The 21,097-nt window shown below is 36.3% G+C and overlaps 2 protein-coding genes across 4 annotated transcripts in view; one reads left to right on the top strand and one right to left on the bottom strand.

The window, feature by feature from the left end:
• The first annotated feature begins 1,842 nt into the window (after nt 1–1,842).
• LOC116164038 lies at nt 1,843–6,957 on the top strand. The gene has a single exon (XM_031478165.1). It carries the CDS (start codon nt 1,843–1,845, stop codon nt 6,955–6,957), a length of 5,115 nt encoding a protein of 1,704 aa, XP_031334025.1.
• Nucleotides 6,958–9,728: 2,771 nt separating this feature from the next.
• LOC116164530 (dentin sialophosphoprotein) overlaps nt 9,729–21,097 on the bottom strand; it is a 59,970-nt gene continuing 48,601 nt past the window's right edge. For all 3 annotated transcript variants that reach the window (XM_031478723.1, XM_031478725.1, XM_031478724.1), the window contains 5 exons: nt 19,508–19,636; nt 15,043–15,100; nt 12,598–12,675; nt 12,101–12,388; nt 9,729–12,045 (listed from right to left, as the gene is read on the bottom strand). In XM_031478723.1, coding sequence (XP_031334583.1) covers nt 11,873–12,045; nt 12,101–12,388; nt 12,598–12,675; nt 15,043–15,100; nt 19,508–19,624 — 714 coding nt within the window. In that variant the 5' untranslated portion in view covers nt 19,625–19,636 and the 3' untranslated portion in view covers nt 9,729–11,872. The remainder of the gene's footprint in view (nt 12,046–12,100; nt 12,389–12,597; nt 12,676–15,042; nt 15,101–19,507; nt 19,637–21,097) is intronic.

Raw genomic sequence — 21,097 nt, 5'->3', positions numbered from 1 at the left:
TATCCATCGGACCAATTTCTTGGAAAATAGAATTTGTCCGAAAGGTATTTTCGAACGACTATGGCGTTGTGCGCAGAAGCACCATCCTGTTGAAACCAACATTGTTACCAACTTTTGTTTTTTTAGTGTGTGGTACAGCGTTGTATTCTTAATAAAAAATGCCACTTAATACAGTAAGTAATTTTTTTGCGGGACATAAAAAACTAAAGTTGATGATGATTTCTCCGAAACGAAACGTTGTATTGAAAATCTCTCATTGGTGTCTTATAGAACTCAAAAAGTAGCTAAGAGAAAGTGTTTTTTTGGTATCTGTCCAAAGAAAGAAGAAAAAAAAGAAGAAAGAAACTAAAATAAAAAGGAAATCAGGAAATTTCGGTTTCTGTGGCATATCTTCGAAAGTAATCGGAATTCTCTGGATTTCTTTAAATCATGATTATATCTCTTTAATTGCGCATCGTTTCTCCAATTGGACCATCATCAGGTACACTGGATTTTTAATACCTCTAATCATTTTGTGTTAATCATATCCCCCCAGTTGTTTCATTCCATAAAAAAATCATTTGTTTGCGCTTCAAAAAACGATGCTACTTCGCTTTTCATATCATCATCTGAGGAAAATTTGCGGACCGGGTATATTTTGTACACGTTTGAACAAAAAGAAACCACATGGTGCTAAATCTTGGCGCGTGGGGTGTATGCGGTAAATTCTGTGGTGCCACGGTTTGCGAAATCAGCTTGAACACGACTAGCCTTGTGGGCCCTGAAATAATCGTCCAACAGCGCAGTTCCTGTTAGAAATGGCATTCTTCCCGTGGTGGTGCAGCGGTACATTCCTGTGAGTATTGAAATTGTTCTTGTTAGTTTTTATAATAGGTAAATAACCTCTCGGGTAGGAGCGGGCAGTAGAATAACCCTACCGCAGAGGGCACTGCGTATAAGTTTTAGGGTAATAATTTTCGTTTGGACACATTGGACACAAGAAGCGCGTTCTACTTGCTCAGTAGCGGAGTACCTATACCCGTCAGTCATGCTAGTCCCTCATTTCAGCTGTCAGATCTACCAGCTTTGAGGGCAACCCGGTACATGAATGCACGGTATCGGGGCGTGATATAAATTTGGGGCACTTTATTACGAGAAACTGTAGCTTCTGAACCTATGTAGTTCTTTACAAGGAAGGTAAAAGTAATTGCTTCGATTTCTAGCGTCGTGTTTTAGTCGATAGGTCAATTAAGTGAGTCTGAGTATAATTAAATGTGTTGTAGTATGATTCGTTTGTTAAATATTGTACAGAACTTGACCTTGCTGCACTACCCCTCTCTAGTTTTCTTGTATTTATACCTTAAGCCACTTTTGGCATTCGTACTAGTTATGTAGGCGAGTAAAGTTGATACAGTCCACTATTTGCTATTAAATTATTTAAACGAACATACGAGTATTTATTTTTTAACGAAGAGAATACAACATATTTTATGGTCCATTCGTTCCGGATTATCAGAAGTCGAAATTTAAATAAACGCGATTTTTAATTTATTAATAAAAAAGTTTTGTGAGAAGCCGAAGCAAACTTCCAGCAAGCAGGTAAAGGATAGAACGACTCATCAATCATCCAAGGACATTTTTCGAAAGCAACATTCCAATCGTCGGTTTATGGAGCAACTGTACACCAGCTCGGGAACTCATTAAATCTATTGTTCTGAGGCAGGTACTCCAGGCCAAATTAGTAAGTCGATCCTTTGTCAATACATTCCTAAGATTTTATTATTGTACAAACATTTTTGCCAATTTATTGCAAATTATAGTTCGTAAATTGATATATGTACTCATATTCCTTACGTATTAATTATGGCGGAATTAACGTTAAATTCATGTTTAAATCAACGCAAACAACTTAAATCGTCATTAACGAGATTTCACAATTACGTCACAAATTTTGATCATACCAAAGATATTACTGAATTAAAGGCTCGTCTTCAACGGGGCGAATCGCTCTTAACTGATTTCGAATTAAATTTGCGCGAATTAGGAGGTTTAGAAGTTGATAAAGATTATTCAGAGGAGTTAGAGGAATTTGAGGACAAATATTTTCGAATCATTTCCACTGCACGCAACATTATTGAAAGCCGTGCCGAATCAAATGTTTCTTCTACTGGTAATTCACAAACGCATTCTACATCTCAATCTAATAAATTGATTAAATTGCCAACAATGAATCTACCGTTATTTGACGGAAGATACGATTGCTGGATGAATTTCTATGATATTTTTGAAGCCCTAGTAAACAAAAATGACACATTGACAAATATTCAACGGTTTTTTTATTTGAAATCATCCTTGAAGGGAGAAGCCGCTCATTTGTTGAGTTCTTTAGAGGTTACTGATTCAAACTACGCAATTGCGTGGGGTTTACTTAAGGAACGATATGAAAATAAAAAGCTTATTATTAATACGCACGTTAAAGGCATTTTTGAACTACCCCAAATAGTTAAAGAATCACACAAGGCATTACGTTCCCTGATTGATAATTTCAATAAAAACGTAAGATCCCTTCATAATTTAAAATTACCCACCGATCAATGGGATGTTTTACTTATTTATATTATTACGAACAAATTGGATAGCAATACGAAACACGAATGGGAAAAATCATCCGTTAACAACCCCGAGTTACCTACTTTAGATGAATTGTTAAAATTTTTACTCAGCCGATGTCAAATTTTAGAAAACTTAAATGATAAAATTCAGCAAGGAAAACCATATTTACCAAAGCCGTCATATCCCATGAGTCATGTAGCAATTAACAATACAATAGCTTCCAGTTGTTATTATTGCAAGGAGAATCATTACCTGTATCAATGTCCGAATTTCTTAAAATTGACCATTCAAAATCGCTGGAACGAAGTAAAGAGATTAAAACTATGCGTCAATTGTTTCAGAGGTAATCATTACAATAACGAGTGCAAGAGTGCTTCGTGCAAAAAATGCGATAGAAAACACAATACCCTACTTCATAATAATAGTTTCGAGCAACCACGTGATGAGGGTAACCAATTGATTAAGGCATCCAGTAGTCATCAAAAAAACAATATGGATACACAAAATGAAGTGCAAACACATTTATCAATGATTCCTAGCCCTATTGAAAATACAAAACTTGTAGCACACTCCTTTATAAACGAACCTAACGCTATTTTATCTACCGCTCAAATTCATATATTAGGAGCTAACGGAAATATTATTAAATGCAGGGCATTATTAGACTCTGGATCGCAAGCAAATTTTATCACACAGGAATTGTTTGAAAAATTAACACTAAAGGGTTCAAAAATTGACATACCAATAGCGGGAATTAGTAAAAGTATTACGCGACTTAGTAAACAAGTGACAACACAGATACGTTCTATTTTTAATGACTTCAATCAAAATCTAACATTTTTGGTATTAAGAGACATAACGGGTAACGTACCTAGTAAAGATATTGACATAAGCGATATTGAAATACCGCGTGGAATCAATTTAGCAGATCAAAATTTTCATTTGTCGAGTAAAATTGATGTTCTATTAGGTGCAGGAGTATTTTGGAGCTTATTGAGTATTGGTCAAATAAAAATTTATGATAAGAATGTAATTTTCCAAAAAACTAGACTAGGTTGGATATTTGGGGGCACGGTAGCTAACTCAAATCACGACATTAAAGTCCTTCATTCCATGAACAGGGACGTCCAAGATCAATTGGAAAGATTTTGGAAGGTTGAGGAATGTAGTTATACACGTAAACTTAGCAAAGATGAATTATATTGCGAAGAACATTTTTTGACCAACTTTAAACGTGACGAATCTGGTAGGTGTGAGGTACGTCTTCCGATGACGGAGGAGAATTTTGATTTTAAAAATTCTATTGATAATGCAATTCATAGATTAAACTCGTTAGAAAAGCGTTTCAATCGCGACCCAGAATTTAAAAGGCAATATCAGGCATTTATGACGGAATACGAATCACTTGGGCACATGACTGAGATCACGCCGGTGACTCAACAGGGATCGATATTTTACTTACCTCACCATGGCGTTCTAAAACAATCTAGCGTTACGACAAAACTAAGGGTTGTGTTCGACGGTTCTTGTAAATCGTCAGCAGGCGCGTCATTAAACGATAAACTATTTGGAGGTCCTCACATTCAGGACGATTTACTATCCATTGTTTTACGATTTAGGAAACATAACGTCATTTTGGTAGCTGATATCGCAAAAATGTATAGGCAGATAAACGTTACAAGTGATCAAAGAGATATGCAGAGAATTATTTGGCGAAACAATCCGACAGAACCTTTGCGTCATTATAGATTAAATACCCTTACGTATGGTACCAGCCCAGCGTCATTTTTAGCAACGCGTTGTTTGCGTCAAATCGGCATTGAGCAAACGCAACATTTCCCCGAAGCCAGTCATGCTATAACAAATGATTTTTACATGGACGACCTGATTACAGGTACGTACACGATAGGTGATGCCATTAAACTAAAAAAAGATATTAGTGCCATTTTGCGGGCGGCAGGGTTCGAATTAAGACAATGGTCATCCAATGAGCGAGCGATATTTAATGATTCCGATGTTGAATCCGAGGTAGAGAACTATTATATCTCCGATGATAAAAATATAAAAACGTTAGGGCTAATGTGGGACACAAAAAGTGATACACTGATCTATTCATTAAATTTTAAGTACGACGAAAAGAAAATTACTAAACGAACAATTTTATCAGTTATTTCGAAAATATTTGACCCACTAGGTTTAATCAGTCCAGTTACCATCAAGGCAAAATGCATCTTACAACGTTTATGGCAAGAACAGTTGAACTGGGATGAATCAGTACCATTATATATTTATACGGAGTGGAAGCAAGTGATATTTAACTTAAAAAACATCGAGACCATTTCATTACCCAGACAGGTAACAATAAAAAATTATATTTCGTTAGAATTGCATGGATTTTGCGATGCGTCCGAAGCAGCATACGGATGTTGCATTTATGTACGCAGTAAAGACGTTTTCGGAAACACGCAGTCAAATTTATTATGTTCAAAATCCAGGGTTGCCCCTCTTAAAACTTTAACAATGCCTAGATTGGAATTATGTGGAGCGCTATTGTTAAGTCAGTTAATGCAAAAGGTTATTATCTCTTTTAATTCAAATTTTGAAAACATTTACTATTGGTGTGATTCAACAATAGCGATAGCGTGGATTAGGTCAGAACCCATAAGGTTTCAGATTTTTGTAGCCAATAGGATAGCAGACATTCAAAAACTAACTAAACCAACGCAGTGGCGCCATGTACGTTCGGAAGACAATCCTGCCGATTTGGTATCACGTGGCGTAAGTGCAGAACATTTATCAAAAAACAAATTGTGGTGGGAAGGTCCCAAATGGTTACACAATGATTCATATTCATTAACAGAGGATACAATTCATTTAATCGATTTGCCAGAGACTAGAAAGCAACCTTTGGTTGGCTCTCTTATTGCCACTACGACGAACGAATTTGAAATTTTACACAAGTATTCCTGTATCCAAAAATTAAAGCGAGTCATGGCATACATATTAAGATTTGTAAATAATATTACTGTAAATAGATTAGATCGAAAAAAGGGAGAATTAACATTACTTGAATTAGAAATAGCTATGAGAAAACTTATATTGTTAGTACAGTCACATCATTTTAAGCTAGAATTAGAGTCACTACGATCATGCAAACCGGTAAGCAAAAACAGTAAAGTATTGTCATTAAATCCATTTTTGGATAAATATGGTATAATACGAGTAGGAGGTAGATTATCAAGGTCTTCATTCAGCGTAGATCAAAAGCATCCTATCATTTTACCAGCCAAAAGTGATTTCACAAATTTAATAATAGATTTTGAACACAAAAACAATATGCACATCGGTGTAGAGGGAACGCTAGGGATTGTCCGTAGGCAATTTTGGCCAATTCATGGACGTAGCACAACTAGAAGGGTGGTTCACAAATGCGTTAAATGTGCTCGATTCAGAAAGCAAACTTTATATCCCATCATGGGAGATTTACCAAGCGAACGGATTCATCCTTCAAGGCCATTTTTATACACTGCAGTTGACTACGCAGGTCCATTACTGATTAAAGATGGTAAAACAAGAAACAGAAAAATATTAAAGGCTTATTTATGTGTCTTTGTGTGTTTTTCCACTAAGGCTATTCACTTAGAACTTGCTGGCGATCTTTCTACGTCATCATTCCTTAATGCGTTTAAACGATTTGTTGGTCGAAGAGGCATTTGCAGTACTCTCTATTCAGATAATGGTACCAATTTTGTAGGTGCTAACAAAGAACTAAAAAACGTAATTAAATTGCTTTCAAATTCCGAATTCTCAGAATATTTTCGGCAAAATTCAATCGATTGGAAATTTATGCCACCTCATTCGCCTCATTTTGGAGGATTGCATGAAGCGGCAGTGAAATCAGCAAAGACGATCATGAAAAGAGTAATAGGTAATTCGCATCTTACTTACGAACAATTGGCAACTGTGTTTGTACAAATCGAGGCAGTCCTTAACTCCCGCCCTATTACTCCACTATCCGAAGACCCTAACGACTTAACCGCCCTGACACCTGGCCATTTTTTGATTGGAGACGTCTTGAGGTGCGTTCCTCAAGAAGACAACACACACATTCCCGTGAACAGACTCACCCACTACACATTATTAAACCAAATGTTTCAACAATTTTGGAGCAGATGGAAAACCGAGTATATTCACACCCTACAAGCGAGAAAGAAATGGGTCAACGCGACGCCCGACATCAAGATTGGTACGATGGTACTCCTGAAAAATGCAACAACACCACCTCTACTATGGCCATTAGGATTTAGGAAGAATAGTGAAACTGCATCCCGGTCAAGACAACATTACCCGAGTGGTCACAGTTAAAACAGCAACTGGGCTCCACAAAAGAGCAATAGTGAAAGTGTGTGTGTTACCCATAAATGTGTAATAAGACTTTACAAACTGTTTACATTTAGTATTTAAGTTATATGTGTATTTTTATATTGTTATGATTATGTTATGTTGAAGGCAACGCTTCAAGGGGGGGTGCATGTTAAATATTGTACAGAACTTGACCTTGCTGCACTACCCCTCTCTAGTTTTCTTGTATTTATACCTTAAGCCACTTTTGGCATTCGTACTAGTTATGTAGGCGAGTAAAGTTGATACAGTCCACTATTTGCTATTAAATTATTTAAACGAACATACGAGTATTTATTTTTTAACGAAGAATACAACACTTCCCGTCTTTAACTGAAAACTAAATTAATAATCGCACTAAAGGCAAATTATTTGTGCATTCCGTTTGAGCGCCTCTACAAGTATAGATAAGTATGTACTTGGCAAGTGTGCGAATAATCGTGATCCCTTTGACTCGGACCAATTTTACCGACAAGAAATGGAAAACTAACGAGTGACAATTAATTGTACAAGTAACCCACTCACACGACATGCCAAGTATACGAAAGTAACGATTATTCGCCAAGTACACGAGTCGTCTGAGCCCGGCTTTAGATACGTTAAGCGCAGTCTAGTTATAGCAAGTCTCTGTTCTGTTGCAACGTTTCGTTTTTTAGATGCCAACATAAAAGTTCTCGAATCTCGAATTTTTGAAGTAAAACTTTTTTAGGGCCGGTAGTAGGCCAAATAGAGTAAGTGAAATGCTCGGTCACGCAAATAGTGAAACGCTCGAAGGGGAATGAGTGGAGTGAGAGAGAGCATGGGTTCCCCCACTCCTCATACCCGCACGGGGAAGTTTTACTCGGTACAGGAAGACTCGGCTCCGCGCAACTCGGCACCGGACTACTCGCCTTCGGGACAAGCCGGCAAGTAATCCCAGAATCCGAGTTATCCCACAGCCGAGTAGTTTCAGAGCCGAGTAATCCCGGAACGGAGTAGTCCCGGAGCAGAGTCGTCCCAAAGCCGAGTAGTCCTGGAGCCGAGTAATCCCGGAGCCGAGTAATCCCAGAGCCGAGTAGTCACGGAGCCGAGTAGACCTGAAGCCGAGTTATGGCAGAGCCGAGTCGTCCGAAAGCCGAGTATTCCGGTGCCGAGTAGTCCGGTGCCGAGTTGCGCGGAGCCGAGTCGTCCGTGTCCGAGTTTTACTTATGTCGTGTGTAGTTCCCACGCACACTTGTTTTTTTTATACTTAGGTCATGTGATATATCATCATATTAGCTTATTTTTTTTCTCTTTCTTAACCCAAACCTTACCTAACCTTAAACATGTATCTGTTAAATTATAAAATAATGCAGAAAAATTAGAAAAACCTTGCCATACGCTTGGAAGGCTAATATATTGCACTTTAAGTTTAGATACCTTTAAATTAACAAAACGTCAAAATTTAACAGAAAAGCAATAAGCAGGTGTTTAATAAGTGAGAAAAACACAGTACTCGTAGATGTGGCTTGTTTCCTTACAACTACTGTATTGCGCGAGAAATAAATCTTAATTTTCTGGAACCTTTTTTCTCCATCGTTTATTGGCCATTCGCGCTCTTCTTCGTTGTACCTTGCACCTGGAAATTGTTCGTTTTGTTTCATTTGCAATTAAGTAGTTTTCTTTTAGCACCTGACGCCTGACGGTCATTCATTATACAGTGAGTTTATTTCAGTTGAATATTTCCTATCAATGCGAAGTATGTTTTGACAACTGAATGCGTGGTTTAACCAAAGAGTAACCCTCTTTGGTTTAACTATTGGATTTGCAGGGTATTGTTTCGCCTCAAACTCCCAATTTAATAAAAGCAACGAGGTACCTTATATATAAAAAAAAAATAAGAACCATTTTATAATTGAATACAGATTATCGAGTTATTATTTATCCCTTTACCTTTTCCTTAAGAGGTCAGAAAAGCAGTGGCGGATTTAAATTTTTGCGCCTCTCTAGACACACCGCCCCAAAATAATCTTTAAATTGCAATAAATTTAAAGATACTAATAAAAATCAAATTGTATAACTTGAAATTTTTAAAACTAATATGAAGAGAAATACAGTATACCTAAGATAAAGTTTTCACACACATCAAAACTTGCATTGTCGATTATCGTTCTTACAGTTACAATTTGTTTAAACTATCTAACAATTCCAATTTATTTCATAATTTTAATGAAAGATTTTTTTCATTTGTAACTTAATTGTTAGGGGACTTTTTTTAAAACTTAGAATGTTACCTAAAACAAATATAGTGCAAAAAACCCCGCCCTCCAAAGCTGCCGCCCCTAGACACGTGCCTAGTGTGCCTATATGTAAATCCGCCACTGCAGAAAAGGATTAAGCGATGAGCAGCGGAGGCATATTAATATAATTACATAACAAAAACCACCTTCAATTTAATTGGGATATAGGAAGATTAACGAGAGATGGGATGGAGGAGAGCTCAGATTACCTTAATTGTTAATTAGAAGGAGGAGAGAAGTAAATTATTTCTAACACCGGTTACAGAATGTGTGTTCTAAAAACGTTTCTCTCTATTAGGTCACTGAATAAAAATTACTCAATGATTAGGTGTGATTCCTGAATATTTCGACTACAAGGTTTATCTTTTATGATGAGAGACTAGATAAAAGTAGGTAGTCATACAAGTAAACATTTGATAATCGTACAATTGTTGTTTGAGTGGGCAGTTGTCTCTAATTAATAAGATACAATTTTGCTATGATATGCTCTATATTTTTGCATAACTGTCTACATTGTATTATGACACAAGATTACAAGGCCTCGCCATTCCATATCATCACCTTTTCGATCAAAATAATATTAGAAACTTTCAACTAAATATAGATAACTTTCTAAGTAATAGCACTTAGTAAAATTTGCGGTAATAACATTATATATAAGAAAATAGATTAAGTTATTCATACTTGAATATAAACTCAAAAGGACCTCCTTAACACACAGCTACTACTATATTTACATATTTCATAATATATGTATAGTGCATCAAAATGAGAGTATTGTCATTAGAGAATTGAAAATGCATGTAACACACAAAATATAGACATTGTAAAGCACTAAATCAAATTATTACTTACAGTTCTTGAATGTCTAAAACGTCTATCATTTGTGTTTAGGTCACTAAAAGTTTCATTTTCAATTCTAATTCGCAGGTACTAACTACGCCTACTAAATATTATTTATTACAGCGTGATAACGAAATTAGCAGTAAATAGGTCTACTAAGCCTATTTTCAAAGTAATGAATTTGGTAAAAAATTATGTTGTATTTGTTCTAGCCATGTTACCTATTTGTAATGAAATTGTACCTATTTTCTTGTTAATTGTATTCAGAGCGGTATGATAGTAGGCATCGTACAAAGTTTATAAACTGTTTTTACCTTGCTTGCACCTTACCTGTGAATGGTTTTAACATTACACGGGTAAAAAGTTATTTCGAAATTGTAGGTAATGCATTAGTACCTAGTGTCTATTAAAACAACTGACATTGCGATCAAGAAGAGGAAATAAATGAAATCTATTACAAATATCAGTATATTTGTGTTCTAATCCTATTTGTCCAATGGTGCTTAGGTTTCAATTTTTTTCATTTGGTTCTTTTACATGTACCATGTGTCGCGATATGTCATTGACAAAAACTATTACTAAATCTATTCCAGTCAGTCTTAAGTTATTTTACGTTAATCTACAGTAATTGTGGCGAATTTAACTTTACAGAAGCGAGTGAAAAATGTCGAAAAACTAAATTCTCCACAATTAATCTACTGCATTTGGATAAAAGTTCCAAGGTTCATCTCTACAGTATTTTGCAATACCATCAAAAATATGAACAAAACTGGAAGTAAATTTGGCATTAGTGTTTATACAGAAATGATTTTTGGTCAAGTAAATTACCAAGTGACTACACTCTACTTACAAAAACATACAAAAATATACATACTGCCTCCCATTATTACATCATGATAACGAGACAAGGAGTATTGATAAGTATGTTATGCAACTGCAACAAGTATTTGTCTTTAATCTACAACATTGAGACACTTTAAAAGGTACTTTATGTTTAAAACTACCTAAGTCCTTAGCATTACTAACTTTAGAACCTGCGTTAGTAGGTACTTTAATAAGTAAAATAATCGTTATTTCAGTCAGAATGTACGTTGTCTGTAGAAGAAACTATAGAAGTACCGCAAAAGGTAATTATAAACCTTTTCCTTGAAGAAGACACATAAATACATATTAATATTCAGCGGCTAACGAGATGGAAGCATAGTTTTATTATTAACAAACAATGTATTGTCATGTTTAGATGAATTAATAAAATATTGTTTTTTCCGCAAAATGATGATTGTAATAGTGGCAAGGTTAGTAGGTACCTACGCAATGAGCAACCTTTTTTTTCTTGATTTGAGCATCCCTTATAAATAAAATCTTTATTTGCAGATTCAGAATCATTGTATTTCCAATGTAGTTTGACTGCCAAATATTTATGATTCTTGGTAGGTTAGGTAAGGTTGCCAATTACTTTCATAACTTTGACCACTAGATCGTAAACATCGGTCTTGTTTGCGTTCTTTAAGAGTGAAATGATTGATAACCAGATTAATCTTTTTTGTTGGCAATGACATTAGTGTTCCTCTGGCCGCAGGTACAAATGTAACTAAAACTCCCTTCAGTCCATTCAAATGGCATAATAACATTTAGCCTCAATTCATATAAACTATTTACAATTTGAAATAATCTGGGCATTATGAAATAAGTTATACACACGTCTATATTCAAAATTTTGAATGTCTAAAACTAATACTAAAATTGTTGTAGGTCGGTATACTAGGCAGACGGTTCTTTTAATGTTTGGTTGGCACCACTTTGGCCCGTAACATTGCAATAGTTTGTTGAGTGACAGGTTCTGTGGGCGACTCTGAATCGGAACTTGTCCCAAACGGTACGTGGTCGATTGTAGATTTGATGTTATCGCCGCGTTTAGAATCAAACATTGGCTTTAAGTTTACACTTCCATCTGCAATTTAAAACATCTATAACGTCATTGTAAATGAATTCAAGAACATACTCACAGATCTTGTTTCCATTCCCAAAATCTGCATTATCGACGTGATATTTTGCCGCAAGTGCGGCTAACTGATCAAGTTCTGCCTCGTCGTCCTCTAAGCTTGAATAACTGCCGGTGGTACCATCTGAAGAGCCTTTTGATCGTTTATCGGCCCCTTGTTCAACTTCTTGTTCTTCTTGTTCCTCACTACTTCCTTCTGACGAATCACTCTCGGAACTGCTATTACTGCTCGAGCTGTCTTCCTCTTCCTCTTCCCCGTCACTGTTATGCTCGTCCTCGTGATTTCCATTGTCTGTGGGAATAACGATCTCATATATCCACTTATAGCGCCCTTAACAAAATGGCAGTAAATGGAAAACTTTGATACTAATTATTAAAATAGGAATTGTCAACACAACTAGATAATAAAAATGTTTTAAAATTGTGAATGCGTAGGTTTGGTAAGTTTTCCACGCCTACCCATATTGTAACACACTGTATCTGAATTAATAATAGGCTTACACTTATTTTGTTGTAATTTGGCAATAATAAGTGGGTAAAATTCCTTCGCAGTTCCATTATTAGGCTCATACTGTAAAACTGAAACAGAAATAACATTATATTACTACTATTGTCCAAAATTGCCTACTTTCTATTTATTTGATATTTTCTTTACCGTATTGAAAAATTAAGCAAGTGTATATAAGATAAAGTGGCAGTTCGATGTAGGTGTAAAATAACATAAGGTGGCTGAAAAATTTTACAATTAACTGTTAATTATTGTAATTATTACAATTACAATTAACTCAAGATTATTTACATTTCGATTTTTTTACTACAAAGTTTCTGATTGTGCTAAAATTGTTTGGAGGTAAAGCTTCCGCGGCCTTGCTAATATAATGAGATTTTTTCGCGACTGATTTGTCATGGAACCTGAAGACGTGTTACACGGTTAAAAAGCCCCAGCCTCAACCCGCAGCCTCGCTAATAATGAGTTTTTGTCGGTAGCTAATGGTGATCTCCCTCCCTATTTCACTCGGTTAATCATTTTCTTCATCAACCGTTTTTTTGTGTGGTAGACAATTCAGAAAATCTTACGATTAAAACTGCCGGTTTGTTTTTCCACCAATTTGTTTCTTCCTGACCAGCACGAGAACTCCTGATGTAACGTAAATAGTTGGCGTCATTCGTCGCGGCTTTCTGGCAATAATCCTAAAAACCAAAGACGTCTACTCGGACCCTTCCGAAACGCGACAACAGACACGCACCTCGCGATAAAGAAAACCATCCTGGCCTGGCCACTGGCGTGCCCCAAGTTTCAAAATCGCACAACAAAGAAATTGTAAGAAAACTACATGCGAAAAGAAAACATGCCAATGAAGTGACAATTCAAAAATAATTTCAAGAAGGAAAATGATCTACCAGAGAATAAAACGAACTTAGTACAGCGACAATTTGTGGAATTCGAATTTCCATCTCATTCCATCTTCGATGAGAGGCTTCAATTATCAAAAAACACACCCGGGTGATGATAGATCGCTCTGAAAAATTGAAAGTTTCTGGTTGCCGAATGGTTGTAAGGAACAAATCGTTCTAATGGCTCCATCGAGAAACGGAAGGTGCAATAATGCACAAGGATTGAACCAGCAACCACTTTACGGAAACATTTGCACCAGTAACTCGGAGAAGTTCCATTCGTTTAATGGCGTCACTTGCTGCTACACATGAGATGAAGATACGTCAACTGGACGGGAAAATCGCCTATCTGAACGGATTTCTTGTAGAGGAGGTTTACATGAAGCCACCGAAAAGCGGAATATCATCGATCCAAATGGAAAGAGTAAAGTTGGAGCAAGCGCGAAAAAGGTGCTACTAGATATCAACAAATGGACCACGGTATGTTTGTTAAAAAAAACCCTTTACGAGTTTCGTCAAGCCGCTAGGATCTCGTATACCTACCAAACTGCACGAGACTATGAAGAATTTAGGTCTCATTTCATCGAGGTCCAATCCAATCCATGTTTCATCTACATCGGTAAAGATGAAGATGTAACTCTAGTTTCGATCTACGTAATCGTGATCGCGTCACGAAACGAAAATGTATTTGAACTTATTGATGAACTGGCCTAGCAATTTTGAAATTTAGGATTAGGGCATACCAAATATTGCCTTGGGATAGAGTTCGAACAATCGAAGGAATTTCTGAGGTTATGTTCATGGCTTGCTCTCGCGATTTGATATGGAGGATTTCATTATTTCAATCCCGTTTCTACCCCGGAGGATTCAGGGCTTCAAGCTGATGATAAATGACACGCAGACTTTAGAAGATTTGAAATACCGAGAGTTTGTGGGAGCTATGACTTATCTAGCCTTAACGACATCGCCATAGATATTTCATTATCAGCTAGTTACTTAGGACAACTTAAAAAGTGCCATAATTATATAGCGTGTGTTAGAACACCCTAGAAGCGTTTGTGGAACTTTCCAGAACTTTTTCTACCGCTTACCTCTTAAACCTCTTAAACTTACTTATGCCGCCATTCTCAACTAGGAAGCGCCGAAACGCTTGAAGAAGTTAGATATCTCCGGCATAGGAAGTGCGTATATATAGCTGTAATAAGTGCATAAAGGGTGTAGGACGGGGATACTTTGGTTTCTATTCTTTTATAGGTCTTTCCGATGATTAGAAAAACCTAAAACGCTTTAGAATGCCTCTACAAAACGACTAAAAGACACTGTAACGAGTCTGGAAAGGTCTGTAACTTCAACAGTTAGAAAGCTCTCAACTATACCTAATTCTTCAAAGCGTTGGAGAAAGAAAGCTTTAAGCGTTGGAAAAGGCCTACAATGCTCTTAAAAGGCTTCGGATACTATAAAATGAGCATATAACTTCTATAAAAAATTTAGAATTACCTACTTACCTTTTTTTGTTTACTTAAAGTTAGTAGATATAAACTAGGTACTTACTAAGTTTGCAATACTTTAACGCCGTCTCGTAATCCTTTAACATGACTGCCGACAAGAACTGAAACAGAATTAAGTACTTATCAGTATTCAGTACTCAGCTTGACATTCAAATATGGTGGGATTAGTGAAGCACTGTTACTAATTATGATGTTAATAATTGAAAACCAGGAAGAATTTGTAATGCAAAATTCAAAGCGAATGCGGCGACCCAAATAACAATTGTATTCCGTATAACTTCCGTTGCACGTCATCATTTTCTAAGACGTAATTACTATGCAATAATGCCAAATCTAGTTTTGTCGAGCGATTTAGGTTCTGTCACTTGTAAACAAGACAGTGTATTGTTTATTTAAATGAAATAATAGTACATTATATATCAGGGTAGAGAAGTCCACTATTATTGCCTGAGCACCAAGATTACATCTCGAGGCGCTTGCGCCGAGGGGTGTAAGGTGCGAAGGCAATAATAGACTTCTCTACCGTGGTATATATACTATTTTTTCACTACTAGCACTCTAAATCCTCTAAATTAACATATTATATTGATAAGAGAGTTAACGGTTGGACAGAATTGTTTGTTTCTTAATTTAACATGTCAATCAAGTACGTGGAAGTACAAGTCAAACAGGCCGTATTTTGTTCTGTCATTGAGATTTTTCAAAGAGTAATTTCGTTCGAATTTTTCCAAAATGTGATAATTTTAGGTATGTAATTTCTCTGGAAATTGCGAATGGTGGCAATTATTCGTTTTAGAGAACTTGTCTAAACGTTCATTGAGCGAAATTTCGGGTTGTGACTTGTGTTTTCTAAAAGTGACAGCGTGACAGTTCTCATTATTGACTACTAGTTAATAATAAAAAATTATTAACCACTTTGAACAAATGCCGAAAATGCCTACTTTACAAGTGGAAAAAAGGTTAATAATCATGTCATCAGACGCTAGTAGTGAAAAAAAATACTTTTTTCTCCAACCACCTGAATAAGACGCTATTTTGTGACAGTGTTCGGTACCTAAAATTGACGTTTTGCGGATTAATCGCTTTCACCATGGCAACTGTACAAAAAGTGGATACTTTTGGCCCTAGTACCAAAAAGAAATTGACCTCGAAAGTTGGCCAATTAAAAAATTACAATCACGGAGATATGTCACATTGACATCGTTTTACATTGCAGGTTATAAGATATTTCTATACATACAAATCAAATATTTTTGCATATTCAATGCAAATAATGATGTTACCTATACGTATGTACATGTATTGAAAATGATTTACGCTCCCTATTTTTGTTTAAACCATGTGTAACGTAATTTACATATTCGATGAACGTAATTTTAATACGTATACAACCCGCCGTCGCGCGTAACGCCATCTACTTCAGACCCATTGCACTATTATCTGTCATTTTGAAATCAAAATTTGAAAAAGTTAATTGCAATTAATTTTAATTAAAAAACTGTATGGTAAGTTTTTTATTTCAATGCAAAATATAACAATATTTATTGAGTATACAATAAAATGACTGAAACTGATAGCGACATGGATTGCACTCCGCCAGACATTATAGAAACGGCAGAACATACTACCTCAAGATTTGCTCCCTACAAAGTCGCGAGAGGTGAGAAGTAAGAAGTAAGAACGAATAGGTTATAAGTTAACCTAAAAACTAGAGTGGCATGACACGTGAGGACAAGAAAGCAAAAGTTCTTATACTATAGTAGTGAAACTGTGACTGAATCTAAATTCGAATATAATTTGAAGTAAAGGGGGTTGGAGAAAAAATTTTATGTTTTATTCGTAAAAAAAATGCGTTTTCGGGACTCGGAAGGTTGCTGGACTCCGCTAACGCGTCGTCCAGCAACTATCTTCCTCGTCCCGAAAACTGACATTTTTTGTACTAATGAAACAAATAACTATTTATTATTCATTTCGTTAATTGGAACCATAATAACATACAATATACTTTATGTCTTACTAACCATCATAGCACATTTTATATCTGTGATACGCGGGCATAAAGTAGTGACAACTGCCACCAGTGAAAGATAATTTTCTACCCGGAGCCGGCTCAAAACTTATTTGAGAAATACCATCAGCGAAAATCGCCTCAATGGTCTAGCTTTGTTGAATATTCACAGGCATTGCTGTAATCATTGAGGAAGTGTTGGATGAACTTGCTCTCAAAAAAAGGAAACTTCCACTCCGTCTGTCTAACTTCATATTTACTTCTTTATACATTTATTACTTTATTATTACTTCATATCTAATATGAATCGAAAATATGTTTTGTTTGAGTTTGATATTATATTTATACTTATTCTATTCAAAATAAATTCTTTGATAATACTTATGAAAATAATCGTTTGTTTAACATTCATTCACAAACTGGAGATATCCTTTCGTTCTAAACTGAGTTCCTATGCATATTCCTCCTTCCAGATTAGTTTAGAACCTGAAATTGTAAGACTATACTTACAAATCAAGCAAATTCCCAGAAGCACTAAAATTGATGATTCAAATAACCTGCTCGGCGCGAATATCCTAACCCCCCCTCGGCAACATTCTGGATACGCTAATGCATACAAGTCATCAAACATAATGAATTATTTTGTAAACTAATATTTACTTGAACGAAGACAACTATTTGTAAAACATAAAATTTTGTATGTACCACGGGCATAAACTGATGTTTATACCAAAGAGTACCCGACTCATTGTTTATACTCCCGGGCGACTAAAAACTCTCGGGCCATAGGCCCTCGAGCTCTTTAACTCGTCGCCCTCGAGAATATAAACATCACTATTATGCCCTTAATACATAAATAACTAATATGCCTACATTCCCATTTTGAAAAAAAGCTGTATTCTGTTTCTGGATTCTGGATTACGATAGGAGAGTGAACAGTGTCCACGCGTACTTAGGCTTCAAATTCGGGCCCTTTGTACTACCTCCCTGACTAGGGTCGCCCGACCCCTCAACATCACTCAAGCCATCCCACACGTGAGATGAACCTTAGGACGCTGAAAGGGGAGGCGGCTCTAATCGTAGCCATGTCCGGCCAGGATTCCCCCAACATGGATCGTCTCAGTTGGACTAGAGCGGGACATTCACAGAGTATGTGGTATGCCGTCTCGTCGTCTGTGTAACATCCTCTACAAGATGGTGATTCCACCAAACCCATGCAGTGCATGTGCTTGTTTAGTTTACAGTGCCCAGAAAGTATGCCCACGAGTAACCTCAGGTTCTTCCTTGATAGCCCTGTACAAAAACGCGCCAAGCTACGAGATGGTCCTCTGAAGGCTTCTCTCGCATGGCGACAATCTAACATCAAGTTCCACCTAGCCCTGTGCTGGGTTTGGGTGTCTTGAGTTATTAGGTTGTTTACAGTTGTAACTGTAAGTGGAAGAGCCGGCTCTGGACCATAAAACGCCTGTTTTGAGGCCAGTCGGGCTAATTTATCGGCTTTCTCATTACCTTCCGTTCCAGCATGCCCTTTGACCCATACGAGCTCAAGGGTGTTGCTGCTTGCTACTTGCTCTAGTACGTGGTGACATTCGGAAACCATCCTAGAGGTAATTTTACAGTGACCAAGTGACTGCAAGGCAGCCCTGCTGTCACTTGAGATTCTGATAGTTTTGTTCTTTATGTTATGCATAAGAACTGTTCTTGCACTAAGCGTTAATCCTACCAACTCTGACTGGAATACAGTAGGAAGTTTACCTAGTGGTTGGGTGATATGGAAGTTCAGTTCTTTGGAGTAAATACCAGTGCCTGTACCTTCCATTGTCTTAGATCCATCCGTGAAGATGAATATATCTGGTTGGGATGCCTGTATTCTGTTTGTACGACTATCTATATAATAATAGGTAATTAGGCTTTTAACACTTATGCCAGGGTAAAGGGTGACATAATCCTCCTAAGTTTATTGTTAGGGACACGTATGGCAGTTCTATAACACTATACGATAAAAACCCATCTTATCCAGCTTTTAGAACCATTTTAACACGATTATAGGATTCATTGAGCGTAAGTACAGCAGTAAATTTCCGAAGCGAACTTTCATCTATGATCTTCATCCTTAAATCTCATAGTCCCGTTTATAATAGTGCCACTAATCACCTAAGCTGATATCATAAACCTTCAATAAGCCTGCCAGTAATAAATTTTGAGCAAAAGCCCCGTCTTATATTTTACAATGGGCGGTCGCCCACGTGCACTTTAGTTAGCATAACCTAGTACATATCTACCTATGCAATATCCCAAACTGTATAATTTGAAATAATGCTTGAAGCTTTTCCAACTTGAAAATGCAAACGTTTTAATTAAATTGTCCGTATAGCGTCTTCCACACTGACGGTTATGAATAGTGCGAAATGGAAATGCGCCCCAGTTTGTATTATACGAATATGAAACAATATAATAATCCTACAACCGAGCGTTCCAAAGCAATAAAAAGGATGCTCACCTCAGCTAAAAACTCCGTTGGAGCGGAAATACTTTCGTCGGCGTCCGTATATTCGCTGAGGTCTTCGCTACTGGATGTGGGCTTCAAAAGACTTACGTTGCCATTGTCCTCTGTCATTTTGGTAGGTATCTGGAAAATAAAGATATTCCCTTAGGACTTTCTTTGTTTTCACATTTTTCTGGTATTTGTACATACGGATACTACCTATAATACAGTAGGTAGATACCTTTTATTGCATCTGTCTAATGACTAATGTTTGAATTTATTGATTGAAATATATTCCGATTTCCGAATCGTTAACAAAGAAAATGTCTCGTGTTTATCTTAGGCTTGAATTTGAATATAAAGTTATATCACCCTATAAAGGTAACATAAGGGGTATACCATATATAGCTTCATTTTACTCAGCTACTACCTACCAAATTCAAACATAGCTGTGTATACGTTTTACTACAAAAGTACTCGTACAAACCACAGTCAGCCGGAATCAAAGCGAAGTCCATGTAAAACAGAGTAGTATTGGCAGAACGGAAATCGACATGGCGTATAATTAACTACTAATTTAGTACCTACCCTAATTCCACAATTTGAAATGTGTTGCTTATTTTTGTTCGGAAAGTTATTTCGTTTTGTTTCGTGAAAATCAAACACGATTTCTTTAGAGTGTATAAACATTTTATTAAATAACTTAGATATTTTATATTTTGCTCCAATATCTTTTGCCATCTTTCGGGCAGGGGATTTCACGCTCATAAAACTTGTGGCAAAAAAAAACTTGTCCAAGTGATATCTGACGTCCTGATTTCCAGACTCAAGTGAAGGTTTTTTCGTCTAAAAAATGTTGTAGAGAACGGAACAAGTAATAAGAACCAAATCTGGAAAATATAGTGGGAGTGGTAGTACATCCCATTCGAGCTGTAAATACTGTTGGCGAGGTACCAAACTTCTGTGAGATCTCGAGATCTCGCATTATGATGGCAAAGACTATACCTTTTCTAATTATGAATTCTGGCCTTTTCTGTTCAACTTGTCCAGTTGACCATAGTACACTTCAGAAATAATCGTGGTATTGTCTGGTAGAAGCTTAAATAGTATACGAAGAGACAAGTGTATAATCATTGGTAATCAAGTCTTTAAGATACGCGCATTGAGTTTTTAAACGTTGCAAGTACTTTATTAGTCTCTTATAGTATTTCTTTTATTATATCTACAATATAATTTAAAAACAAGGGAAATACAATGAAATCATATTGACGTTATACTGGAATACATGTGTAATTAAGTGGGCTGTTTATTCGCAATTCCATGATTGCGATGGAAATGTTATTTGATAATACAACAATCGCAATTTTTTGTATATAAATGAACTTCGGTTGAAGAAGATAATACACCGTTCATTCAGTGACTTGTTGCAAAAGCAGAAGAAAAGTTGGTATGTGCAAAATCCAGCAAAGCCTATTATAAAGAATATGAAAGGTTGTTTTCCTGGATGAATAGGAAGCATCTTACGAGCATCCATTGACGATGCTAGCATATATGAAGGATATGTCAAAAGTATTTAAATCTTCTATCATTTGGTGCATTCATTCA

Source organism: Photinus pyralis, unplaced genomic scaffold, assembly GCF_008802855.1.
Source record: "Photinus pyralis isolate 1611_PpyrPB1 unplaced genomic scaffold, Ppyr1.3 Ppyr1.4_LG2, whole genome shotgun sequence".
NCBI lineage: Eukaryota > Metazoa > Arthropoda > Insecta > Coleoptera > Lampyridae > Photinus > Photinus pyralis.
The sequence above is the reverse complement of the archived record's forward strand: the minus strand, read 5'-3'. Positions and strand labels throughout refer to the sequence as shown.

Coding starts and splice junctions, on each gene's coding strand:
- LOC116164038 (XM_031478165.1), top strand. CDS start 1,843: ATGGCGGAATTAACGTTAAATTCATGTTTAAATCAACGCAAACAACTT.